The following is a 27,649-nucleotide window of genomic DNA, read 5'->3' as shown; positions in this document are numbered from 1 at the left end:
AGGTCTGGATACTCATTTAAAAAATTAAAAATAGAACTATCCAATGATTCAGCAATTCTACTTCTGGGTGTTTACTCAAAGAAAACAAAAACACTTAACTTGAAACAATATATGCACCCCTACTTTCACTGCAGCACTATATAGAAACAACCTAAGTGTCCACTGATGGATGAATGGGTAAGGAGGATGTGATATATATGTACAGTGGAATATCATTCAGCCATAAAAGTTTGTGACAATATGAATGGACCTCAGGGGCATTATGCTAAATTAAATAAGTCAGACACAGAAAGACAAAGACTGTATGATATTTCTTATATGTGGAACCAAACAAATATACAGAAAAACCAAGTTTATAGATACAGAAAATAGATTGATAGTTGTCAGAGGTGGGGGTTGGGAGTGGGGGTGGAAATGAGTGACTGAGACTTGGAAGAAATTCCACACAATATAGCAGCACTGTTGAGAATACTGCATCATCAGCATCCTTGACAACAGAGAATGATATTATATGGAAAAACAGCAGTATCAGCAACTGAGTGGAAAACTGAATGTGGAGAAATAATTAGTAATGCCTTAACCAGTTATTTTGTTTATATATTTTTTAATGTATGCACAAGAGGAATATGATACAAATATTGTTAAAAGTTTAAAAGTTTTTAATAATTACAAAATAGAAATTCTAAATGATAAGCATTGTGTGATAGTTTGACAGCGTTTTTTCTTTCTTGTGCGTCTTATAATTGAAGGTATCTTAAATTCAGTAAAATATATGCATCTAGTAGAAATGCCAGAGGAAGAGAATACAGCAAGGGAAAGGCAATATTTGAAGCCATAATAGTTGAGAATATCCTGGACTTAATGAAATATATGAATCTCCTGATTCAGGAACACAAAATTCCCTGGACATAATAAAGTCAAATCCACCCTTGATACATAGTAGAAAAATTAAATAATTCTGCAGACCAAGATACTATATCAAATGCAACTAAGGGAAAATAACAAAGCCGGAGTGAAGAATATATATAATGAGGAAATGATAAATACATAAAATGCTCTTTTTAATCAGTAAGAAAAAGAGTTTAACAGAAAAAATGTAAACATGCAACGGTCAAGAAATATATGAAAAATGTCCAACCTGTAAAACTTTTTAAATATGCAAATTGAAATATTCACACAAACGAGCCCTGACTTAAAATCGAGATTGCTAATATCTGTAGTTAGAAAAATCAGGGGAAATGGGCATGCTCATAGTTTTGGCTGGAATGTAAATCGCAATCTTTTATAGTAACATTAATCAGATATTTAATGTATATGCTCTTCCACCCAGCAATGCTAGTTTAAGGAGTTGATTTCACAAAAATCACCTAAGAGCCCAAAGGTGTTTGTAATGACAAGAAATTAGTAAATTAGGTTACAAACCTAACCGTTATGCCTCCTTTTATTGCGCTTCACGTGACTGAGTTCCGCAGGTGTCGCTTTTTTAAAAACTGAAGGCAAGACTCTGCCAGCAAAAAAGGATCCCTCTTTACTGCCTTATTGGCTTTATTGCATGGTATCGAAGGAACCGCAATATCTTCGAGGTATGTCTGTGTTTTAAGCCACCTTTTTAAAAGGTACTCATATAGAACACGTGTACGTGGAGTTAAAATTAAATACTGTACCTGAAGTACACAGCAGAAGTGTTAACAGAATGAACCCATTTGTTTTTTTAAAACGGGTATTTGCATAGAAAAAGTTTAGAAAGCTGTATACAGAAACAATTGAGTGATACGAGCTTGGTGTGTGTGTGTGTATGTGTGTATGTGTGTATGTGTGTGTGTGGTGTGTGTGTGTTAGGCGGCTTTCCCTCCCGATAGGCTCAATTTGTGTTTCACTTTCACGGGCAACTTTCTATCCCCAAGCGGGAGGTGGAGGAGGCACCACAAAACTGGAGGTCGTTGACCCCAGGCCCAAGCCTCACTATGCCCGGACGTGTCCAGCGTTCAGATTCCAGAACGTGACAAAAAGGCGGGCAGTCCTACCAGATGACGTCCCACCCGCCCCCGAAGGCTTAGCGTTTCTATTCCGCTCCTGTCCCCTCATCCTCCAATGGATGTTTAGGGGGGACGGGTTTAGCGCGGACCAGGCACATGATTGGCCCTGGAATCTCTCCGCCCAGACCCAGGCGTGGTAACGTGGTGACGTCTTGCCGCGGAACGCAGAGGCGGAGAGCGCACGCTCGCAGACGCGGCGGTATTAAAACGGTTGCAGGCGGAGCGTTTTGGTGGTGTTCGTTGATCTCAGGCTCTTAACGCTGTTGTTCTGCTCGCTCTTATCCTGTGAAGCCTAGGCCGGCTACACCTCTTCCTTCCCTTCGTTTCTAGCCGCGTCACTGCTACTCCGCCACCATGTTCGAGGCGCGCCTGGTCCAGGGCTCCATCCTGAAAAAGGTGCTGGAGGCGCTGAAGGACCTCATCAATGAGGCCTGCTGGGACATCAGCTCGAGCGGCGTGAACCTACAGAGCATGGACTCGTCCCACGTCTCTTTGGTGCAGCTCACCCTGCGGTCCGAGGGCTTCGACACGTACCGCTGCGACCGCAACCTGGCCATGGGCGTGAACCTCACCAGGTGAGCCAGGGTGGGGAGCCCGGCCTTCATCACCTAAATCCCATTCCTGGCTCTTGGCGGGAGCTCCTCCGTGCCGGGCCCTCATTGGCTAGGAAGAGCCATCTCGCTTTCTCATTGGCCTGTTATGCAGGGGGGCGGGATCCAGCGGAGCGCGCGGTTCCGAAAGCCCGCGCTGTCCGCGGCGCGAACCCGCTCTTTCCGCGCCATAGTTACAAAGCGGGTAGTGGCGGGAAAATGATGGGCTTCGCGGGGCTGCTAGGAAAACACTATTCCAGAGCTTTTTTAGTCATTAGGTGCCGGCAGCCTTGAATGAGAAACCATGGTCATGGATGACTTTAACCGCTTTATAATGTTCCCTACTCCTGTCTTCCTAGGAACAATAGGTTATTTCCGGTCTTTTATTATTAGAGTTACAGTGAGCACCCCCTTGAACTTGAGGGAAAATTTCTCCAGGGCAGTGGTATCTTATGAGAAATATTTACCCAAACCAGTGCAATGTCTTTTAATAGAAATATTCTTGTTACAGATGGTTCTCCTTTCCCCCCCCATTGACATCCTCCTGATTCCACCCCCCCCCCCCCAGCATTGTTGTCTGTGCCCATTGGTGATGCATACATGCATATAGGTTTCTCTGCCCACCTCTGAGGTCTCAGTCTGAACCCTACTTCTTTCTATGTCTCTGGGTCTGTTTTGTTCATCCGCTTATTCTGTTCGTTATATTCCACAAAAAAGTGATATCATGTCATACTTGTCTTTCTGTTTGGCTTATTTCACTTAGGATAATACTCTCCAGGTCCCTCCATGTCATCTCAAAGGATAAGAGATCTTTCTTTCTTACAGCTGCATAGTACTCCATCGTGTATATGTACCACAGCTTTCTTATCCATTCGTCTACTGATGGACACTTGGGCTGTTTCCAGATCTTAGTTATTGTAAATAGTGCTGCTATGAACATGGGGGTACATATATTCTTTCTGATTGTGTTTCAGGCTTCTTAGGGTATATTCCTAGAAGTGGGATCACTGTGTCAAATGGCAGTTACATTTTTAATTTTTTTGAGGAAATACTTAACTGCCAGATTGCATTCCAAAAGGGCTGGACAGGTTTACACATTCTCCTGTAGTACATTTTTCCAATTCGCCAATTCATCGGACAGCCTAATAGCTAAAAATGGTAACTTCTTGTTTTAATTGCTTAGAAATCGAACGATCTTGAGAAGATGGTGTCAGTTTTAAAGCCTGTGTCTTATCTGTTCTAGCATGTCCAAAATATTAAAATGTGCTGGCAACGAAGACATCATTACCCTAAGGGCTGAAGATAATGCGGACACCTTGGCACTAGTATTTGAAGCTCCAAGTAGGTTCTAATCTTTTACTGAGTTATGCTGAAGAAAATTAAAATGCAGCATCAATATTTTTCAAAGCTGTGAGAAATTTAAAATATTTGTGATGCTTGTAAAACTTACTTCATAGTTACAAGCTTCCATGCTTTTTTTCAACAATGTTTGCTTTCCTTTTGTAGATCAGGAAAAGGTTTCGGACTATGAAATGAAGTTAATGGATTTAGATGTTGAACAGCTTGGAATTCCAGTGAGTATCAGTTTCTGGCTGAGTATATTGTACGTGATAGTTACCTAAGATATGTTAGTATAATTTAAAGCCTACTTCCTTTTTTTTTTTTTTTTAATCCTCACCTGAGGACATTTTTCCATTTTTTATTCAGATAGAGTGGGAGGGAGGGAGAGGAAGAGAGAGAGAGAGAGAGAGAGAGAGAGAGAGAGAGAGAGAGACATCGATGTGAAAGGGACAAATCGAGTGGCTGCCACCTGCATGACCAACCAGGGCTGGGAACAAACTGCAACCAAGGTACGTGCCCTTAGTGGGTACTGAACCCGGGTCTCTCTGGACTGCAGGCTGACACTAAACGCTGAGCCTAACCGGCCAGGGCTAAAGCCTACAGAACTATATAGCTGCTGGTACATGTTCCAAAATGGGGTTTTAGTGTTTAGAGTGACACATCTTTTATTATTAAATTATAGTACTCTAAATAAAAAGTGGATCATTGATTGCCTTTATTGTTGCCAAATGTATATTTACATTTCCACTAACCTGTATGCATCTTTTTCTTATTCCTAGGATGCTTTTTTTAGTTTTTAATTAAGAGTAGGTTTTAGAGCTGTGGGGCAGAAATTTATTAGATTAAGTGTATCAACATTAAAGGAAAGAAGTAGCATTGGAATGTTTAAAACTCTTGTTTTGGAAAGTAGGTAGGCCTGCTTGCACCATCATTGTTCCTATGCCATACTCTCATGTCCTGATTTAACCCTGGAGGGTGATTTGGAGGTGCTCTAATTTGTTTTCTTAGTGTGATTATTCTTATAATGTACTAGTTTTGGATCTGCATTTATTTTTTTCAAGGTTGGAGTGTGTTAAGACACAATAAGTAACATTTCAAAGTAACAAATGCTGAGTTTTTGTTTAGATGCTGTTTTGTTTCTTCATGAAGTGGAGGTACCTACAAAATCTTTAACTTCCAGAAATTGATCTTTGGTGTTTTTGTTTGTTTGTTTTATAGGAACAAGAGTATAGCTGTGTAGTAAAGATGCCTTCTGGTGAATTTGCACGCATATGCCGAGATCTCAGTCATATTGGAGATGCTGTTGTAATTTCCTGTGCAAAAGACGGAGTGAAATTTTCTGCAAGTGGGGAACTTGGAAATGGAAATATTAAGTTGTCACAAACAAGTAATGTTGATAAAGAAGAGGAAGCTGTAAGTAGTTTTAAAGTAAACAGAAAAAAATACTTTGAAGAGAATTGTAACACTGCTTAATATTAGGTTACTGTATGTCAATTTGGGCTGCTATAACAAAATGCCATAAACTGGTGGCTTTATTTCTCACAGTTCTGGTGGCTGGTAAACTGGCAGATTTGGTGTCTGGTGGGGACCTGCCTCTTGATTCATAGACAGCATCGTTCTCACCTGGTGGAAGGGCAAGGGAGCTCTTTGGGGTCTCTATTTTTATAAGGGCATAATCCTATTCATGAAGGCCCCACCTCCGAACACTTTATTTTTTTATTTTTATTTTTTTTCTTTATTGACTTAGAGAGGAAGAGAGAGAGAGAGAGAGACATCGATGAGAGAGAACATTGATCAGCCGCCTCCCACAAACCCCCCTGGGGACCTAACCCACAACCTGGTCATGTGCCCCACTGGGAATCAAACCAGCGACCTCTTGGTGCATGGGTCAACACTCAACCACTGAGCCACACCGGCCAGGCTGAATACTTTATAAGTCACAGGATAATGTGTTTATGTTTCAAACCCACACATACTCGAAGAACAGGATTGGGAAGCTAGGTGTCTAACCTTTAGCTTTCTGGAGGTTAGGGGTAAAAATCTAGCTGTTATGAGCTTTTGTATAAGCCACATTTAACCAAAAAATGACACTCTAATTCCTAAATATCCTTAAATTAAAGTTGTCCTGTAATCAACTTTTTGTTGTTGTTTTTAAGATCCTTAGTGTATTTATAAACTAATATTTGGTAATTGTACTAAAATAAAATTTTACTTGGCTATAAATCAAGAACAATGAAAGGGCCTAACCTCACCAGATTATTAGGATTAAATATGGTAACATTCAAAGTGCTTAACATAGTATCTGGCATGTTGTAAATTTATAGTATATATTTGATACTATTTTCTTGTCTTTTGATTGAGTTGTCAACCCAAGGTAAATTCTTTTTAAATAAAGTCTTATTTATTTATTTATTTTTAATATTGAATGCCCAACAATAAAGCTGACAATACATAAGAAAATAAAGGGTTTGTTTTTACTAATTTTTTTCACTTTTTTTTTTCCCCTAAATGTATTTATTGATTTTGAGAAAGAGAAAAGAAGATAGGGGGAGAGAGAGAAACATCAATTTGTTCTACTTATGCATTCCTTGGTTGATTCTTATATGTGCCCTGACCGAACCTGAAACCTTGGTATATTGTATCAGAACAATGCTCTAACCAACTGAGCTACCCAGCCTGGGCTCATATTTATTATTTATTTATTTATTTATTTTTGTGCTTTTATTGATTTTAGAGAGAAAGGAAGGGGGAGAGAGAGACATCAATCATCTGCTTCCTATAAGTATCCCGACTCAGGATCAAACCCAGAACTTGGGCATGTGCCCAGCAATGGTGCATGGGACAACACTGGACCAGGGCTCACTTTTATTCTTAAGTCTCCTATGTAAAACACTCCCACACTAAATGAACATACTATGTACACAACCCAGATAGGCTCATAACCGTAATTCCAATTTACAGCATGGTAATGTACCTTTATATACTCTCTCTCTGCAACATGCATTTACTAATGTCTCTTATGGATTCTTTAATATCAGCAGGAAAATTCTTTAAATGTTTCAATGCGCAGATCTCTCTGCAACTGTTTTTGTGCATTAAGCAGGGAATCCTTTGTTGAGTTATAGCTGTTCAAATTGTTCAAACTTCGCCCTGGCCGGTTTGGCTCAGCAGTTGGAGCGTCAGCCTGTGGTTTAGAGACCTGGGTTCGGTTTCCGCTTAGGGCGCGTACCTCGGTTGAAGTTTGTCCCTGGCCCTGACTGGGTTGTGCTGGTGGCAACCACTCAGTGTGTGTCTCTCACATCAATGTTTCTCTCTCTCCCTCCCATTCTATCTGTTTGTGGTGGTTGTTGTTTTTCATCCTCACCCGAGGACATTTTTTCATTTTTTGATCAGATAGAGTGGGAGGGAGAGAGGAAGAGAGAGAGAAACATCTATGTGAAAGGGACACATTAGGTGATTGCCACCCGCACAACCCAACCAGGGCCGGGGACAAACTGCAACCGACATACATGCCCTTGGTGGGAACCGAACCCAGGTCTCTATGAACCACAGGCTGACGCTCTGACTGCTGAGCCAAACTGGCCAGGGCCTTCCCACTCTATCTGAACAAAAAATGGAAAAATGTCCTCAGGTGAGGATAAAAAATAATAAATAAGACAAATTGTTCAGACTTCAAGGGGATCTTTCACATCGCTATTTCTCTGACATCAGTCTAAAGACTTTTAAAAAATGATATTAATAACAAAAGCCTAGGGCCTAATCCCAACTTTTATCTATCTCCTAAATTACATTTCACTCTCCTTCCAACTTTGATTTTTAAATATCTCTAGCATTAGTTCATCCATACATATTTTAATATCACTTGCAGTATTTATATTAAACTTTACTACATACTATAAGAAAATTATTCAATATTAAGGAAATTTTTACTGTTTTTATTATTTGGTCATGCCAGAACTATTTGGATCAAATTTTAAGAAGGTCCACACATTGCATTGCAGTTGGTTGATAACAACCCTTAAATTTCTTTGAGTCTGTTGGTTCTCTCTCTCTCTCTCTCTCTCTCTCTCTCTCTCTTCAATTTGTTTTTGCGCCTCCATTACAATTTCACATGTTGAAGAAACTAGGTCATTTGTCATTGAGATTCCTAAAGTCTGAATTTTGCCAGTTGCATCCCTTATGTCAATTAATATGTTCCTCTACCCTGTATTTCCTATAAACTAGGGGCTACAGCTCTTGAGGCTTGCTGATATTCAGGGTATTCTCTGTTTTTGTGTTGGGAGAGCAAGAATACTTAATAGATGGTGGTGTGTACCTCTAGTAGGAGTCAGGTATCTGAATACCTTTTTGTGATTTTAGCACCCATAATAGTCATTGTCTAGATTCATTAAGTCTTTACATTTTGCAGAGTTGTAATATGTTAATATATTTCATCATTTATTAGTTGATTTATTTTTTAGAGATATTTCCATAAAGAGGAGCTCTTATCACCCAATTTGGATACCTGAGATTTGGTTCATATATGGAAAGGCGGGCTAAATACCTGCTTCTTTTGTTTTATGAACCTATTTTCAAAATTAGTTTCATAGTACCCTCCAAAGCAATCAATAAAGATTTTCTAAATGTATATTATAAACTAATGAATTGTAACTTTTTTGGTTTTTTTTTTTTTTCCAGTATGATGAATCTTGTTTTTTCCCTTAGGTTTCCATAGAGATGAATGAGCCAGTTCAGCTAACTTTTGCACTGAGATATCTGAACTTCTTTACAAAAGCTACTCCACTCTCTCCTACAGTAACACTCAGTATGTCTGCAGATGTACCCCTTGGTAAGATAATACATTTGTTGAATCTTGTTTTGTAGGCAGTGTATGTGGTATGTCTCAGCAATTAACTATGTTTCTGCCTTCTTTCAGTTGTAGAGTATAAAATTGCTGATATGGGACATCTAAAGTACTATCTGGCTCCCAAGATTGAGGATGAAGAAGGATCTTAGATGTTTTTAAAATCCAAGAAAATAAAACTGAGCTCTTTGAGAACTGCTTCTGAGATTCCAGCGTGCCCTTAAACGTCTCTTCTGTCAGCAAATTTGTACCTGAGTACATATGTAGATAATGTTTTCTGTAAATAACCTTTTTTTTCCATTCTCTACAAGTGAAAGGATAATCTCAAGTCAAATCTGGTCTTATTAACCTAGAACTACTTCTGCCTTATTTAGAACTACTCTTTAGGATTTTTATAACAAAGGGTTTTGACTATTAATTGTGTTTTCAATATAAATAAAAGTTATTTGAATTTCAAACATCACAGGACAGCACCTTCATTTGAACCTTTACTGTTGCAAGTATCCTAGGGAATTCACAGTTAATGCTACCTTTTTGTGTAAATGTGTTTTGTTTTTTCCAATCTAGAGCAGCCAGATAGAAATACATTAGATATAGCCACAAAAAGTACTCCAAATGCAGTAGGTGACAAGATATTTTGGAGAATTCATTTGCCAGACCTATTTTTGTATTCTAACTTGAGCTGAAGAAATGATAGGGGGAATAGAACAAATTCTATATATTTCATTATTTTGTCTTTTTTTTTTTTAGCGAAAACTAACTTTCAGAAGCTTGATGTACTCAAATTTGTGTGGGCTTATAAGACTGTCATTGTTACAGGGCAGTTTCTTTAGGGAACATTTTACAGTAATCTTTTTTTAAGTGTTACTAGATCTGTGATAGGGCCCAAGGAGTATGTTTGTACCAAAAAAATAAAATAAAATTCTCCAGTATAAATAGCCTTATTTGGGACTTACTCCCTTAAAGGATGAAGATGGCTTAAATTTCATAGGTGGTGTATTCAACAAAGAAAGTGAAAAAGGCTCAGCAGTTGTGAAACAGGCTGTTGAAAGGTTCCCAGTAATTGTGCTACACAGATTGGCATTCTACATACTGAAAATTGTTTTATTACAGTCCCTTTTCCCATTGTATTTTGTTTTTGGTGGATTAAATGACTGGTATCTTTGTTGTACCTGGACTGAGTTCTGGTTATTGGACTTTGGAACTCACTGCATCCAATGGGTAACCATTTCCTTATGTGTGCCTGGGAGGAACGAGATGGGGCAGCAAAGGGGCCTGGTGGAACTTTTTGGAGAGAAAATATTTTATCTAGACTGGTGATGATTCCAAGACTGCATTTGTTAAGCCTCATTCAATTGTACTTTATTGTATTTAAGTTATGCCTTAATAAAGTTGTCATTTAAAAAAGCTTCACGCGTGGCAAAATGTCCCTTGTGGGCGGACTTCTACCTGGGCAAGTTCTGACGACCAAAGACCGGGAAACTGCATTAAGGGTGTGGGGCCACTGAAGAGCATAGTTGTGGGGTAATGACTAGCAAAGACCTTGGCTCAGCCCCGGGGGAGGCTGGCTGCCCTGGGCAATTGCCCTGGCAGCTCAAGTTCTAGGGGAGTACCGACCAGCTGGGCTTCCCTTTCCGGGGGGGGGGGGGGGGGGTGCTGCCACTGAGCTCCCTTACACTGCCTGAGGGGTCAAGAAAACTGCAGGCGGCTTGTACAGGGCCTGACTGGCCCAGGGGGGCGGGCACCCTGGAGGCCCACCAGCCTTTGTAGAGACGGCTGGCAGCTGGGCTAGGCCAGGGTGCTTCCCGAGAACCCCGATCTCCCGCAGGCTACTGGCCTAACGCAGGGCTGAAAAGACGCTTCCGGAAAGGCACTGAGAGGGGGTCGCTCTGGGTGACGCCATTTCCGTTACGCCATTTCCGGTGTTGAGCTGGTCTGGGCGAGATGGAGTGGGTGACAGTTAAGTGAGGTGTGTCTTGAGCATCTTTCTAACTGAGCGAGCTGTCGCGCGCGGGCGACTTGGCGCGGCGCTCCGGTAAGTGGTGCGTACGGCGGGGCGGGCGGAGAAGGGGCCCCGCGCTCCCCGCGCGGCGGAGACTGCGCTCCCTCCGAAGTCAAGCGCCGAGTCCTCCCGTGTGGAGCGTTCGTCCTCCTCGGTACGGTTGGCCTCTTTCCAGAAACTAGTTTTGTTTTTTTTCGGTCTAAATTCCTGTGGGTTCTTATTCGTCTCCTTGGCAATGTCTGGAGACAGGCAGGCAATTATTGTGTGTGCAGACGCATCGTGACAGGCACTGTGTTGATTGCTTTTAAAAGTCTTGCAACATTAGGGTGCTGATGGAATGGGGGTTGCGGTGGAACTAGTAAAAAGAAAAAAAGTCTGTTGGGGACTTTGAAAACATCGATTTCCGTATTTCCTTTCCCCTCTTAGAATTCTTATTCCTTGCCACAATAAGCCTTCCTCTCCCCTCTCCATCACGGCCTGCACTTATTTGTTTTGAAGCGGGTGTATGAAGAGTTGATGGCAGAGTACTATACACTAAAAAAAAACAAAACAAAAAGGACTAATACAAATCAGAGGTGACTACATGCTCTCATAAACCCCCACATATTTAGATTACCACGTATTCGAATCGTAATATTTAAAAACCTACTATTTGACACAGCTTAATCTAATTTGTTAAGAAAACAAAAGTAGTAGGCCAAATGGAGTCACTTTTGCTAAACCATGTCACCAAACCAAAACTTAACTAAGCTGATTGCAGTGTCAGCCTCTTCTTTCTGCTTGTAAAAAACCTTTCGTTTCGGCCCAGCTGCTGTGGCTCAGTGGATTGAGTGTAGTCCCAAGCCCCAAGAGGTCACCGGTTCGGTGACCCCAAGAGGTCAGGGCACATGCCCAGGCTGTGGGCTTGATCCCCAGTAGGGGGCATGCAGGAGGCAGCTGATCTCTGGGTTTGTATCTCTCCCTCTCCCTCTCTCTCAAAAAAACAATAAAAACATATGTTTAAAACCCTCCATTTTGTACAACTCATCAGCACTCCCTTTTAATTGCTAGATAAGATGTGCTTGTTTCATCTCTGGAGTAATAAAGCCAATTAGATCTTCAAAGTAGTTGAATTTTGTTCTTGAACACCTTTTAGGACAGCATATAAATTAGCATACTCTTTTTTTAATACTTGATATTTGTACCAGTATGTAATTACTAAAAAGGGACATGAGCATTTAGCACCAATTCCTTTATAAACTAGTTATTTTAGGTTGAATAGAGGCCATTTAAAATCTCATTAATATCTGGGATTAAGTACCTATAGAGCAGCTGGCACCTAACCAGTAATTTATTATTTTGTTTGTTTGTTTTTATTTATTTTTCTTCTGTAACCAGTAATTATTAACTGCCATTATAATGATGATTATTAGTAAAGTGTTATACCAGAGGAAGTTAGGCTTTGTTTTTTGTCTTTTATATTGCCCTTATTGAAATATTTAATTTTCTTTTAAAAGATATGTTTCACTTTTAAGAATCAAATAGCTTCACTATCATAATAGATTTACTTTTTTTATTTATATAACAGTGGTTTTATGGAGGAAAAGTGCACAAATGTTTTTTGATTCAAATGTCTTTTTTCTTTTTTAATTTTATAAGAGTTTATTTGAGCCAAAACTGACTACATATGCTGGGAAGCAAAATCTCAAATGCTCCTAAATGCCTTTTTATTTCTCTTTATTGATTTCAGAGAGAGGAACGTAGAGGGAGAGAGAGAGAGAGAGAAATAGAAACATAGATGAGAGCCCTGGCCGGTTTGGCTCAGCAGTTATAGCATGGGCCTGCGGTCCAGAGAGACCTGGGTTCGGTTCCCGCTGAGGGCACGTACCTCGGTTGCAGTCTGTCCCCGGCCCTGGTTGGGTCGTGCTGGTGGCAGCCACTCGATGTGTCCCTTTCACATCGATGTTTCTCTCCTTCCCACTCTATCTGAACAAAATATGGAAAAGTATCCTTGGGTGAGGATTAAAAAAGAAAAAGAAACATAGATGGGAGAGAAACATCCATCGGCTGCCTCCTTCGTGCTCCCTACTGGGGATTGAGCCTACTACCCAGGGCATGTGCCCTGACTAGGAATCGAACCAGTGACCTCCTAGTGCATGGGGTGACGCTCAGCCAACTGAGCCACACCAAGAAGACATGTCATTGCTTTTAAATCTTAATCTACAATCTCTTAAACAAGTGACAAAATAGCCATGATTTTTAAAAATGTAGTTATAGAAGTAATTGAAAAATGAAATCACTACTTTCACTGTTTTGGTTGGACAGAGAGGCAGGGAAATCAGAAGGCACTGGAACAGTAGCTTATCCAAATTTACAAGAAGCTTTGCAAATCCTTTGTGTTAGCAAGATGATACCATCAGGAAAATAGGCAAAATGGTGATTGAGTGTATTCTATTCCCTACCCTCTCTCTACTTCCTCCTTGGCATATAAGAGAATCATTTGAGTAGATGCTCTTCTTGCTTTTTTCTGAAGCAAGGATAAGAGGCAAACAATACTATAGCAGAATGGTTGAAAAGTTGGACTTTGGTGCCAGATAGACTTGGTTTAAGTCACTACTCTTCCACCCTGTGTGACTTTTGAAAAATTAGGAGGCAGGGCAATGTTGTTGGCAAAATAAACAGGAGTTCAGGTTCTTGGCCAGTGTCTCAACTCTCATTCTACCAGGAAAAACCAGAGTGGATATATAATGAGAATATTTTCACTTTGTCTAAAGAATATCAGGTTCTAAAAGAAAAATGGAGCCTAAATTGCCAGTTGCTAGTATCATGGCTGAGAACTCCAATACACTCTATTGAACAAAATATGGAAATATTCAGAGGCCTGAATCCAAGGGCTATAAAACACCATTGTTGCTTGTGGACAATAACAGTTTTATTTGTTTTCATGTTATAGCTGTGTCAGTGTGTTATGATGCCATCTCGTACCAATCTGGCTACTGGAATCCCCAGTAGTAAAGTGAAATACTCAAGACTCTCCAGCACAGATGATGGCTACATTGACCTTCAGGTAAGTGCAGAAGAGAGCTGATGAGACTGGCTGGCTCTGTTTCTGATGATCAGGCAGGAAGACCTTCCAAGTGGAGGTTTTGCTAACTGTCCCTGGGGATTAGAGGAAACAGCAAGAAAGAAAGCCAGCCCCTTTCCACGATAACCTGCAGAAGGTGGGACCTTGGCGGAGCTGTTTCAAACCAATATAAATACAGTTTCTAAGAATTTTTAATTGTAATGCAGGAGTCCAGTAATTGCACTTTTTTTTTTTAGCTTATCTGAAAAATAATCAGACTGTTTTGTTAAGTAGAAAAAAATTTTTTTCACAACAAATAATGTATGTAAAGTGCCTGGAACATAGTAGGCTTTTAATCCGGTACATGGTTGTCAAATTGAACCTGGTTAGCAATTAGAACTTTTATTTATTTTATTTAAAAAAAATTTTTTTTCTTTATTGATTTTAGAGAGGAAAGGAGAGGGAGAGAGAGATAGAAACATTGATGAGAGAAGATCACCTGGCCACCTCCTGCATACCCCCCACTGAGGATTGGGCCCACAACCTGGGCATGTGCCCTGACTAGGAATCAAACCGGCAACCTCTTGGTGCATGGGTTAATGCTCAACTACTGAGCCACACCGGCCAGGCTTAAGGAGAATTTTTTTTTTTTTAATCCTTACCCAAGGACACTTTTCAATATTTTGTTCAGATAGAGTGGGAGGGGGAGAGAGAGAGACACACATCAACGTGAAAGGGACACATCGAGTGGTTGCCACCCACACGACCCAACCAGGACCGGGGACAAACTGCAACCGAGGTACATGCCCTTAGCAGAAACCGAACCCAGGTCTCTCCAGACTGCAGGCCGACGCTCTAACCGCTGAGCCAAACCGGCCAAGGCTAAGGAGAAATTTTAAGGACTGTCATCAGTTTGTTTATACTTTTGTCAAAGCCAGTTTGTCTTTTAAGGGAGAAACTAACTGCCAAAGCCAGCGTATTGTGAAATTCCTCCCTCTTTCCTGATGTCATGAAATCCGATTTATTAAAGGTATTCTTTTTTCTTTTTTAATCCTCACCCAAGGATGCTTTTTCCATTTATCTTCTGGTAGAGTGGAAGGGAAGAAGGGAGGGAGAGAAAGAAAGAGAAACATCAATGTGAGAGAGACACATCAATTGGACACCTCCCACACAATCCCAACCAGAGCTGGGGACAGAACTGCAACCGAAGTATATGCCCTTGGCTGGAACGGAACCCGAGACTCTTCAGTCTGTGGGCTGACGCTCCAACCACTGAGGCAGGGCATTAAAGGTATTTTTTGTGTGGCAAACAGTAAGTAAAACAAAGTATTAAATTTGTACCTTACCCAAAATCATTTTTTATAAAATGCTTTTTTTATAAAATACTTAATGGCGTAGCATCTCCTTTTGCTCATTTGTCCTTAGAGCAGACTGTTGTAGGTGGAACCAGAGCCAACGAGGAAGTGGCAGGCAAACATCCTTTAAATATAAACAAATCAATTGTTCTTTATGCTCTTTGGATCTTCACTTGAAGGAGAGAGTTTTTTGTTTTTTTGTTTTGGTTTTTTTAGTATATCTGGGAAGCTTCCAGCCAATTAGATGAGATACAGCCATGAACCAAACCTTAGAAAGTTTGTTTCTGAATCTTAACCTGGAATTGAACTTGTTAGTAAGACAGATTACTTGCTCTGTGGGGCAGGCAACTAATGCTTTAGAAAAAGCTATATCTAAAACCTTTGACTGTGTGCTGACTTAACTTTGTACCGCAGGCCGACGCTCTAACCGCTGAGCCAAACTGGCCAGGGCTGACTTAACTTTGAAAGCCAGAAATGACTTATTTTCTTCACTTCTCCAGAACATAATGTTCACTCTTAAATCCCTATAGATTAGTACAGCCTTCCATGTGCCAAGCACTTAATAAATACATGTCTAATCAATGGATAACCATAAAGTGTCTTTTGTTTTTGTAAGAAAGTAGTTTTTTATGGTGTGTGGAATGAGACTAGAACTTGAAAGCATAATGTTCTGTTGGGACTCGTTAGTAGAGCAATAACTAGAGCTTCATCTCCTATACGTCCCTTTCCTTTCTGTCCCAGAACTGCACTGGGTAGTAAGACTTGCTTCAAGACAGATGAAGCATCCAGATTAGTTCTTATTATCCTCCCTGCTTAAAAGTATCTGAGCCCTGGTATTTTCATAATATTCTTGTCATTTTTTGTTTCTCTTTCAGTTTAAGAAAAGCCCTCCTAAGATCCCGTATAAGGCCATTGCGCTTGCTACAGTGCTGTTTTTGATTGGCACCTTTCTCATTATCATAGGCTCCCTCCTGCTGGCGGGCTATATCAGCAAAGGGGTAAGCTGAAGGGTTTGTGGGAATTTGCTGTGATATCTTTAAAATGTGAGCCAGGGCTCTGTTGTTTTGTATTCATATCTAGTACAGCAGATTACAGCAGAAAGAAGGAAAGGATTTTGTTTTGTTTTTTATAAAGATTTTGTTCTCTAATAACAAGACATGTGTTTCTTCCTTTGAGCAACCATGCACAAACTTCTCCTACAGTTCCTCTGAGGTGGTGGTGGCATGTTGGCAAATTTTCCCTCTGAGATGTTAGGTGCCTTTTCTATTCTCATAGTTTAGGACAGCAAAGCTAAGTCTGGCATCAGGGACTCCTGAATGATAAAGACTGTAACTGTAGGTTTTAATGGAATGCTGTTTTGTAGGTTTTTGGTGCTATAAACATACTAGTCTGTTTGGGGAGAGTGAGTGAGGTATGTGAAAGTCTGGGGCCACTGACCAAGCCAGGACTTCTGGCTCATGACAGAGCCTTCTTATATTGAGTTTGGTTGCTGTTCCTGTTGAGTGAAATGTGATACCTTAGAAACCTGAAATGTTTGGTGGTTCTTGGGCTGTATACAGACACTTAAACATAGCATCTAAATTGTTCTGAATTAATATTGATCATAATTTATGTTTGTTCTTCAACACATGCCAGGCGAAGGGATAATGGTCATATTGCTCTACAGAAGGAACATAGCCAAGAACTGTGGACATTATCATTGGACTTGGCACTAGTAGTACAGTCACAATAAAATGGCTGTACATGGGTTTTATGTAGGGTTTTTTTTTGTTTTTGTTTTTTTTTCAGTTAACCCTCACCTGAGGATATTTTTCCATTGACTTTTTTCTTTAATTTTTTTTTTTTATCCTCACCCGAGGATATTTTTCCATTTTTTGTACAGATAGAGTGGGAGGGAGAGAGAAGAAGGGAGAGAGAGAGAGAAACATCGACGTGAAGGGACACATCGAGTGGCTGCCACCCGCACGACCAACCAGGGGCAGGGTCAAACTGCAACCGAAGTACGTGCCCTTAGCGGGAACCGAACCCGGTCTCTCCGGACCGCAGGCCGACGCTCTAACCGCTGAGCCAAACTGGCCAGGGCTTTAATTTTTTTTTCTTTATTGATTTTAGAGAGAGAGAGGAAGTGAGAGGGAGAGAGAAGTAGAAACATCAATGAGAGACAACATTAATTGGCTGCCTCCTGCATGCCCCCCACTGGGGATCGGGCCCACAACCTGGGTGTGTGTTCTGACTGGGAATTGAATCGGTGACCTCCTGGTGCATGGGTCAACGTTCAACCACTGAGCCACACCAGCCGGACTCCACTGATTTTTAGACAGAATGGAAGGGAAGGACGGGGAGAAAGAGAGAGAAAAACATCGATGTGAGAGACAGACATTAATTGGTTGCCTCCTGCATGACCCAGAGGGGGCCAGGGATTGAACCTGCAACCCAGGTACATGCCCTTGATGGAAATCGAACCCACAATTCTTCCGTACTTGGGCGGATGCTCTAACCACAGAGTAAAACCGGCCAGGGCTGTATATGGGTTTTAAGAAATAAATCTAATTAGGTCCTTAGCTATTGAAAACTATTATATGACTACCAGGTGCTTACTTGGTGTGCAGTCTAAGCATGCACACCTAACTTGAGGACTGTGCCTTCAGTTAACTTTCATTGCAGCATGTAGTATAAATCCCAGGAGCATAGTTAGGAGTCTGTTAATCACAAAAAGTGAAAGTGAGATCCACATACAACAAATACCATTTTTTACCTTGTGTGGTTTATAAATAAGGATAAAGATGTTAATTAAAATCACTAATAGGTTTTGTTTTGTTTCTTTGTCTGGGTTTTTTTTTTTTTTCTTCCACTTTTTATTATAGACATTTCAAACAAAACAGAAGTAGATGGAATAATATAACAAGCCGCCATGTATCCACCACCCAGCATCAACAGTTACAAACATTTTGTTTCATCTATCCCCCTCAGCTTTTTTTCTTGTATATTAAAGAAATACCAGGTTTACATTTTGCTGGTAAATTCATAAGTGTGCATCTTCATTATGCATCTCTAACAGTTTTTGTTTATTTTTTGAAAAATTTAAAACAATTTTTTTTCTTTATTGATTTTAGAGAGAGAGGAAGGGAGAGGAAGAGAGAGATAGAAACATCAATGAGAGAGAACATCAGTTGGCCGCCTTCTACATGCCCTACACTGGGGATTGGGTCCACAACCTGGGCATGTGCCCTGACCGGGAATCGAACCGGTGACCTCTTGGTGCATGGGTTGACGCTCAACCACTGAGCCACAGCGGCCAGGTGAAAATATTTTTATTGATTAATTTAGATAGAGGAAGGGTGTCGGAGAGAGAGAAACATCAATGCTATATACATCGATCGGCTGCCTCCCGTTGAACCTGCAATCTGGGCATGTGCCCTGACTGGGAAACAAACCAGTGACCTTTCTGTACATGGGACAAGGCTCAACCAACTGAGCCACACTGGCCAGGGCTCTAACCGTTTTTAAATAAATCTAGGGATGCTGTCAATCCCATTTACCTTGTTCTATTCCTCATATCTCTTGCAAACTGTAAAACTTAAGGACTTATTTATTATTTTTTAAATTTTTATTTATTAACTTTAGTGGGCAGGAGAGAAAAAGAAAAATCAATTAGTTGTTTTACTTATTTATGTATTCATTGGTTGCTTCTTTTTTATCCTCACTCGACATTTTTCCATTTTTTGTTCAGACAGAGCAGGAGGGAGGGAGAGAGAGTGAGAGAGAGAGAGAGAGAGAGAGAGAGAGAGAAACATCGACGTGAAAGGGACACATCATCGAGTGGCTGCCACCCGCATGACCCAACCAGGGCCGGGAACAAACTGCAACCGAGGTATGTTCCCTTAGCGGGAACCGAACCCGGGTCTCTGTGGACCGCAGGCCGACGCTCTAACCGCTGAGCCAAACCGGCCAGGGCCATTGGTTGCTTCCTGTATATGCCCTGACCAGGGAATCAAACCTGCAACCTTGGCGTATTAGGATGATCTCTAGCCAAATGAACTACCAGGCCAGGGCCAGGGACTTATTTATATTGGGATTTAGATTAGTTTAGTTTAGTTTTAGAAAGAATATGATTCTCAAACTTCAATGTCCATCAGAATAACCTTGTAAACTTGTTAACAGTCTCCTTGCTCCTATGCCCAGAGATTCCAATTGTTTAGGTCTAGAATGGGGCATGAGAAGTTGCATTTCCAACAAGTTCCCAGGAAATGCTGGTAGTCCAAGGACCACATTTTGAGAACATTGCTATGGCATTCCCTTAGAAGGCACATAATGATTGTCCTAATTTTCCGTTGATATTAAGATTGATTCCTGGGTTCAAGTGCCTTCAGCCTAATTCATTTATTATAAACTTCTCCATCACCCTTTGCACTTATGAATCCAGGTTTTTCATTTTCTGGATTTATCACATGAAATTCCTTTATAAAGAACTTGTTCAAATTTGCTATTTGGTTACCCTGAAATACAATGTATATCTTGAAGGTAGGAAAAATCTTTGACTATTTCGCTATATTAACTTTTATAAGAATATACTAGCAAACTCAACAGATGACCAAAGAATTAATTAGTGTCATAATAAACTCATCCTTTTTTTTTTTTTTTATGTATTTTTGCTTTAATTAAGCAGTCTGTATTCTTTTTAACATATAAATTATCCCAAATTTGGTCAGTAGGAGCCCGTTCACTGACGTGGGTGGCCTTTGTGTTTTAAATCTGACGTGGGTGGCCTTTGATAGTTTTCTTGCATTCTGGTGCAGCAAGTTACACATTTTTTGCCCCCTGCCTTGTAAACAGTCATCTCTCTAAGGAGCCCTGATTTAGAGATCACAAACTGGGCATTAATGGTGCCTATTGCTATTGGTTTTCATTGTTTCTAGGCCTTTTCAGTGAGAAAATCAGGAAATAAGTATCTTTTAGAAAACAAGGGGAAATTATATATAGACATCATATAGATATAAAAATAGTTATTTCTTAGGCAAATTTAAGATTATGATTTGAGCTTAATTTTTTAAAATTTATTTTATATGAGCATATCCTAGATATATTTATATAATTACTTGGTTTAATCTTTATTATGCATATAATAGCTTCAAAATAACAGCAGTATTAATGCCAAATACAGTATAGGAAGGCTGAATACACTGGAAGTTTTCTTTGCAATTCTTTGAATCCTTAGGAAATATCTCATTAGGAATATATAGTTAAAATTCTCTTAAAGATAAAAGGAGAAAATGTAAAATAAGGTAACAGAAATAGCACCAAATATGTTCAATTGTGAGAGTTATAGACTATTCTTTTTTATTTTCAAATAGTTTACTTTTGGCCTGAAGGACCCCCTTCAAGTTCTCTTTCCTTGGATTTAAGCTCATGTTTATTGAGTCATTATGTTCCAGCTGGGGCCACTTACTTTACGTGCATTACCTCATTTAGCTTTCACTATAACATATGAGGCAAACAGTGCTTCTGTGTCTGTTTGTGAATGAAGCAGACAAAATTATATTGATTCGGTAACTCATCAGTGTACATTGTGTCAGTAGCCCTGTTTAGAGGAAATTTATGGATTGAGTTTAAACTTTGGGTGAAGGAAATCTTCCTAAACTTAAAAACAATGGGAAAAATTACAAAGGAAAAGGAGGATAAGCTTAACTAGAAAACATTTAAAACCATGTGAAAAACCAAGACAGACTGAGCGGTTTTGTAAAGGTGAATCCATTTAGCACATTTATTGAGCTTCTGTTATGTGTTGGGCACAGCCTGGGGAAACAGGGGCGGGTGGAAAAAGTCCCCGTCTTCATGGAATTCCCCCCCAAATTGAAGCCCTACTCATAGAGACTGACCTCATTCCTCCCCCTTTGACCTATGAATCATGCTCACGGAAATATACACTAAGGAAACAATCTGAAAGGCCAAGAAAAACACTGAAGTTTCATATGGTATTCTGTACAGTCACAAAAAAGGAGAGACAACTAAAATATCCAACAGTTTGGGGTAGTGGGGAAGGGCTCAGTAAAAATTATGGTACGTCCATTACAGTGGAAGGCTGTGCACCATTAGTTGACATACTAGTTTTGGCTTGGCACTGTGTGAACAGAAGCCATGTGACCTGTGGTGCTTCTGCAACCGCTACAGGAGGTATCTGCGACAAGAAGCTCATCATCCTGGACCACTATTGTGAGGCCAGCGAGTAGGACATCAAATACATCAGGAACCACATTATCCAGTTTAACCCAGGACCAAACAAGTACTTTTCCTGGCGCCTCTCTATTGGGAGCTGCTACTAGAAACTGAGTAGTACAAGAATGGAGACCTGTCCTTCAAATATGTGAAGACCTTCAACATGGACGAGTGTGTAGGTCTTCCTCGAGACCACCCAGAGAGTTAGCACTCCTTTATGTGGACCAGCTTCTTCAAGCTTACTGACGTGCACCCAGAAAAATCCCATATTCTGGATGGGAATACAGCTGACCTACAGGCTGAGAAGAGAAGATGAAGGCTACAGGTGGGATTGAGCTGTTGGTTGGAAGCGTCACCCTGACGGGCATGTTGCCATCAATGAACTAGGCTCCAGTCTGGTGTCCAGGAACTGTACGAAGACGCTGGACATGGACACCATCCTGGCCAATGCTGAGTTCTCTGATGGAGATCTCACCGAGGTGCCACCATGGCCCTGACAGGGCGTGGGCACTGTCATGGATGCTAAAGAGGTGAAGATTCTCATCACAGGTGCTCACAAGACAGTTGCTCTATACAGAGCCATCAAGGAAGGAGTGAACTGTATGTGAGCAGTGTCTGCCTCCAGCAGTGTCCCTGCACTGTGTTTGTGTGCAATGAGGATGCTCCATGGAGCTGAAATTGAAGACCGTCAAGTATTTCAAAGGTTTAATGCTTGTTCATTACAAGTTGTTGGACTCCTTGTACAGTATCAAAGAGAAAGAAACAGAAAAGCCAGTTTTCTAAGAAACCATACAGGGATTAGCCTGTGCTAATCCTAATGTCAGGTACCTCATTGGGACAGGCAGGTCTTTCTGGAAATTGTCATTAATAGGACAGAATTATATTTCTTTAATCCAGAATGGCTACTCCAGATAAATGGGTGAACTTAACTGTTCTTGGCTCTATAGCGTGGAGCCTAGTCATGGAGTTTAGCTACAGGAGAAATGACTTGTTTGTAACTTACTCTTAATCAGAGCCCTGGTAGCTCAGTTAGAGTGTTGTTCCAATACACCAAAGTTGTGGGTTTGATCCCTGGTCAGGGCACATAAAAGAAGCAACCAGTGAATGCATAAATAAGTGTAACAACAAACCTCTCTCTCTCTCTCTCTCTCTCTCTCTTTTTCTCTGTCTCTCTTCCCTCTACCTCCCTCCCTTCCTCTCTCTCTCTCTATTTTTCAGATCAGTTTGAAAACATGAGAAAACCAAAACTTATTTTAATCAAGAAAAAAGTCACTTTATGACCTGGACAGCGCAGCTTAGTGGTTAGAACGTCAGCCCTCGCACTGAAGGGTCATAGGTATGATTCCTGGTCAAGAGCATGTACCAGGGTTGCAGGTTTCATCCCCGGCCCCAGTTGGGGTGTGTGCAGAAGGCAACAAATTGATGCGTCTCTCTCACATTCATGTTTCTTGATCTCTCTCTCTCTCTCCCCCTCCCCGGGTGAGGATAAACAGCAACAAAAATAATTCCGTAATTTTGATGTCTACTCCACACAGATTAGGGATTTTTAGCTTTTTTGACGTTTTTCACATGTACAACACATTCCTTCCTGTCAGGAATTGCTATTATTGTGTGCAGATTCTCATTTGGGGAAATTGGGACTTGTATGGACAAAACCTCTGGAGAGGCTTGAGAGCCCCTCTTGAACAGGCCTGCCACTTATTTGAGAATCATTGTTCCAGATTAAGGAACAAACTCTCAGTATCTAAAATCAGCAGAAGGAGGCTGTCTCTCTGGTCAGTAACAAATGCCATGGAAAGAAAACTGCCCCTTTCCTCGTTTTGTTTTTTGTTTTCCTTTTCTCTCAGTTGGCCTTTCCATGAACTCTGAGGACTCCTTGGGGGAGGATTGGGAGGGTAGGGCTAAAGAGAAGCTTTGTTGATAAACTCAGAGCCTCAGGGTGCGCAACATTGTCAAGCTCTTCTCTCCAGGGACCCTCCAGCACCGGGAGGAAGGTGGAAATCCTTTTTCCCACCAGAACCCTGTGTTTTTCTTCCAAGGCCTCACTGTGGCTCCCACCTTTTATACATTTATTAATAAGTAGAAGGTCCACTGAGGCAGCAGACACTGACATGATTTCAATGAGCTGTTCAGCTAAAGTGATGGGGGCTAGGATAAGCCACTCAATTATGAGCTTAGTCACAACATGAGTGACATGTTCTCCTGCTTCCCTACGAGCTGAGTCCAAGACAACATACAGATCTTCTAAACTGCCCGTTATCCTTTGCCCCTGTTCACAAGATGAGTCTGTTGCTCTGCCTTCCTGTATTCTCTTAAGTCCCCTTCATCCTCCCTATCTTTGTGCCTGTTTCAAGCTACTGCTGCCTCTATTTCTGGTGAAGATCTTTCAGAGCCTGGCTCAGGCTTCTAATTGCTGTTTGGTACCAGCATTTTTTATTTATTATTCTTATTATTTTTAGTTTTTATATGTGATCATGTATCATTCTGTTTTAAGCTGATAGAACAGTGGACTTGTTTACAATGTGATATTTTCTATTAAATCCAATGTATTTTTTAAAACTATTATTAGTTTTAGGCATATAACATAATTATTCAATATTTGTCTACATTGTGAAAGATCATAATAAGTCTAATTAACATCCATCACTACACATAGTTATACAATCTTGTGTGTGATGAGAACTTTTATGATCTACTGTCTCATCAACTTTCAGATATACAGTACAGCATTCTTTTTTTTTTTTTTTTTTGCTTTTGTTAATCCTCACCCAAGGATATTTTTTCCATTGATTTTAGAGAGAGTGGAGGGGGTGGGGGAGAGAGAGAAACATCAATGTGAGAGAGACACATAGATTGATCACCTCCTGCATGTGCCCCAATTGGGGCTGGGGATCCAAACTGCAATTTAGGTACATGCCCTTGACCTGGAATTGAACTCACAGGCCTTTGGTGCGCAGGCCGATGCTCCACACTGGCCACTAACCAACACTGGCCAGGGCCAGTACAGCATTCTAACTGTAGTCACCATGCTCTACGTTACATCCTCAGGACTTCTTATTTTGCACCTTTGACCACTTCACCCATTTCTCCCACCTCCCCACCTCACAATGAAGGATTTTTAGTAATATTTTGGCAGTATCTTGTTATAAGAGACAAAAACAAAGCACAGGGTGTGTTCACAACTAAAAACTTTAAAGAAAGAAATAAGCCAAAATATCTGGATGAACACATAATTTATTTTCTGTATTTTTAGTACTTTACAGTTTTTCTACACCTGATAATTAGGAGAAAGAGAGATGTAAACCTTTGCCTCGGTAGTGTACTACGCAAAGAAAATAATCTGAAAAGCATAAGATCCTGATCTATGGATTGGATCCATGTGTTATTTTATTTTAAAATTTATAACTTCTGTGGTACTAATGCCTTTGCCTCCTTCTGCCACCAGGGGGCAGACCGGGCCGTTCCCGTCCTGATCATTGGCATCCTGGTGTTCCTGCCAGGATTTTACCATCTGCGCATCGCCTACTATGCATCCAAAGGCTACCGGGGTTACTCCTACGATGACATTCCAGACTTTGATGACTAGCACCCACCTCAGCCCTGAAGAGCAGAGTCAGATGGGACTGAGCTCAGTTTTAAGATACTGAGCAGAAACAATGGCTAAGGGCTAAGGAATTCTGCAGTTTGCAGATGTTTAACAAAACAATGGCCAGGTTTCATGGGTCCATCCTAAAGATGTTACCTGGGTTTACAATTAGCTAATTAGGTACATTCTGTATTTCATCTCCTGGCCCTGACAACAAGCTGACAAGTTTTTCCACATGAACCTATCATAAAGAATAGCAATGTTAATTGGAAAAAGTGGGAGGTTATTCTGTAGTGGGAAATGTTACTGCCAACACCCTTTTCAGAGTTGAGCATTTCTTTTAACTAGACTTTATTGTCAGCTTGTGACAAATGGAAGAACGCAGTATGTCAAATTTCTTATACCAAGTAATTTATTTTGGAAATACCTAAGTATCTTATCCCCTATGCCCTGACTTTATGTTCTAATAGAAGACCTTGGTAAAATCAAATGTTAATGTGGATGCATCTGTAATATTTTTTACTTGCTCTCTTATTAAGAACAATCAGGAATTTTAAACCTCAGAGCAAATTTTCAAAATGTACACTTTCTCTGTTCACCAATCCTTGGCCAGCTCTGATCTGGTTCACTATTAGGTTGGGCACCATATATTTTGGGTAATTCTACCCTTTATAGATTAAGATGTTCTCTAAGTCATGCCTTTAAGGACTAGACTTTTGGCTGTTTTCTAAGGAAAATATATATATAAATAATTATTGAGAGTTTATAACCCCATTGTTAGCACCTTGTATTATGATGTCATTCTGCTGAAGATCAAAAGATTTGGACTGAATCCCTAAGGGATTAGACTGCCTTAGTTGGATTTTGTTTCTTAGCTTGCAAAAAGTGGCTTCTGTCCAAACGAAATTAAAATGTCAAAATCTAAATCCTATACTTAAATGAGTTAACTTTAAACATATTTCAGAAAACATATTAATGATTATATAATATCTTAGATTCCAATACACAGGACTGCTTTCATTTTTTTTCCCTTTTGTTGATTTTAGAGAGAGAGGAAGGGAGAGGGAGAGAGAGATAGAAACATTGATGAGGTGAGATGAGAGAGAACATCAATTGGCCGCCTCTTGCATGCCCCCCACTGGGGATCAGCCCACAAACTGGACATGTGTCCTGACTGGGAATCGAACCAGCAACCTCTTGGTGCATGGATCAATGCTCAACCACTGAGCCACACCGGCTGGACAGGACTGCTTTCATTTTTAGATAATCGGCATTATAGGTCAGACTGCTTTTCAGTTGTTTTTTTACTCTGAGGTTGTGGATTGGACTGTTAGCAGCCTGGAAGTGCTATTAGCTGGGATTTGGCAGGCTGTGGGTAGAGCAGGTTTACAGGGGAAGATGAGTTCAACTTTGGGTGTGTTAAGTTTTGGATGCCTGCTCAGTATCCAAGTGGGGCTGTTGATGAGGCAATTGCGGTCCACAGGTCTGGAGTTCAGGAAGGGAGTGGGAGTCTAGGCTGGTGGTGAAATTTGGGAGTCAGTGTTGGGACAATATATCCAAGAACCATGGGACTGGATGAGATCACCCACAGAGTGGGTGCACATGGGAAAAAACACTGGGACTTAGGAAATGAGGGACAGAGGGTGACCTGAAGCAACCTCCAAGGTTAGGGACATTTGTTAATGGGAGGGTAGGCTGGGGACTCCAGTAGTCTAAATAAAGTTCTTGGGCCTTGGCAGAGATGTGAGGAAATATATAAAGCTTTATCCTGGCCAGTGTTTGCAAAGCAAAGCTTAGACCAGAAAGTCCTTTTTATAAGGGTAATGATGCTACTGGTAAGGGGTTGGGGAATGGAACAGAAGGATATGAAGTGAAAAGCATTTGGCTGGAGTGAGTAAATATTTGCTCCCTAAGTCCTTTCCCAAGGTTGTCTAATTAAGTTTTTTGTATATCCTTCCACCCTTCCAGAAATGTTTCCAGTGTGTTTGTGTATCCTTTAAAAAAAAACAAAAAAACTTGGTTTCCCATTGTATAGTGTTTTTTTTCACCGTTTTTTTTTTTTTATCCTCACCCTAGGATGCCCTGGCTGGTTTGGCTCAGCAGTTAGAGCGTCGGCCCACGGACCAGAGAGTCCCAGGTTCGGTTCCCACTAAGGGCACGTACCTCGGTTGCAGTTTGTACCTGGCCCCAGTTGAGGTCATGTGGGTGGCAACCAGTCGATGTGTCTCTCTCTCTCTTCCTCCCTCTCTCCCTCCCACTCTATCTGAAGATAAATGCAAAAGTGTCCTCAGGTGAGGATAAAAAAAAAATATCCTCACCCTGGGACATTTTTGCATTTATCTTCAAGTGGGGTGGGAGGGAGAGAGAGAGAGAAACATCAATGTGAGAGAGACACATCGACTGGTTGCCACCTACACAACCTCAACTGGGGCCGGGGACAAACTGCAACCGAGGTACGTGCCCTTAGCGGGAACCGAACCTGGGACTCTGGTCCATGGGCCGATGCTCTAACCTCTGAGCCAAAATGGCCAGGGCCAATTGTATAGTTTTATAATTTCTTTCTTCCTGCCTATTCTATTTTGTATATCTTTCCATGTCCACAGAGATCAGTCACATTTTTAAAATGTAAGTTATAAGTAT

General features: G+C 40.8%; 2 protein-coding genes and 1 pseudogene across 3 annotated transcripts in view; all 3 read left to right on the top strand.

Moving 5' to 3' along the window:
* The window catches only part of PCNA (proliferating cell nuclear antigen), a 61,658-nt gene extending 51,440 nt beyond the window's left edge, over window positions 1-10,218 (top strand). For both annotated transcript variants that reach the window (XM_036245602.1, XM_036245603.1), the window contains exons 2-7: window positions 2,367-2,611; window positions 3,870-3,967; window positions 4,133-4,200; window positions 5,186-5,380; window positions 8,672-8,795; window positions 8,883-10,218. In XM_036245602.1, the coding sequence (XP_036101495.1) occupies window positions 2,367-2,611; window positions 3,870-3,967; window positions 4,133-4,200; window positions 5,186-5,380; window positions 8,672-8,795; window positions 8,883-8,962 (810 nt within the window). In that variant the 3' untranslated portion in view covers window positions 8,963-10,218. The remainder of the gene's footprint in view (window positions 1-2,366; window positions 2,612-3,869; window positions 3,968-4,132; window positions 4,201-5,185; window positions 5,381-8,671; window positions 8,796-8,882) is intronic.
* A 513-nt stretch (window positions 10,219-10,731) lies between these two features.
* TMEM230 (transmembrane protein 230) lies at window positions 10,732-26,122 on the top strand. The gene is made up of 4 exons (XM_036245604.1): window positions 10,732-10,845; window positions 13,745-13,858; window positions 16,086-16,208; window positions 24,869-26,122. Exons 2-4 carry the CDS (start codon window positions 13,760-13,762, stop codon window positions 25,007-25,009), a joined length of 363 nt encoding a protein of 120 aa, XP_036101497.1. The 5' UTR covers window positions 10,732-10,845; window positions 13,745-13,759; the 3' UTR covers window positions 25,010-26,122.
* On the top strand, window positions 21,524-22,225 carry LOC118618984 (annotated as a pseudogene).
* Window positions 26,123-27,649: the final 1,527 nt, after the last annotated feature.

The sequence above is a fragment of the Molossus molossus genome, unplaced genomic scaffold, assembly GCF_014108415.1.
Source record: "Molossus molossus isolate mMolMol1 unplaced genomic scaffold, mMolMol1.p scaffold_m16_p_6, whole genome shotgun sequence".
Taxonomy (NCBI): Eukaryota; Metazoa; Chordata; class Mammalia; order Chiroptera; family Molossidae; genus Molossus; species Molossus molossus.
The sequence above is the reverse complement of the archived record's forward strand: the minus strand, read 5'-3'. Positions and strand labels throughout refer to the sequence as shown.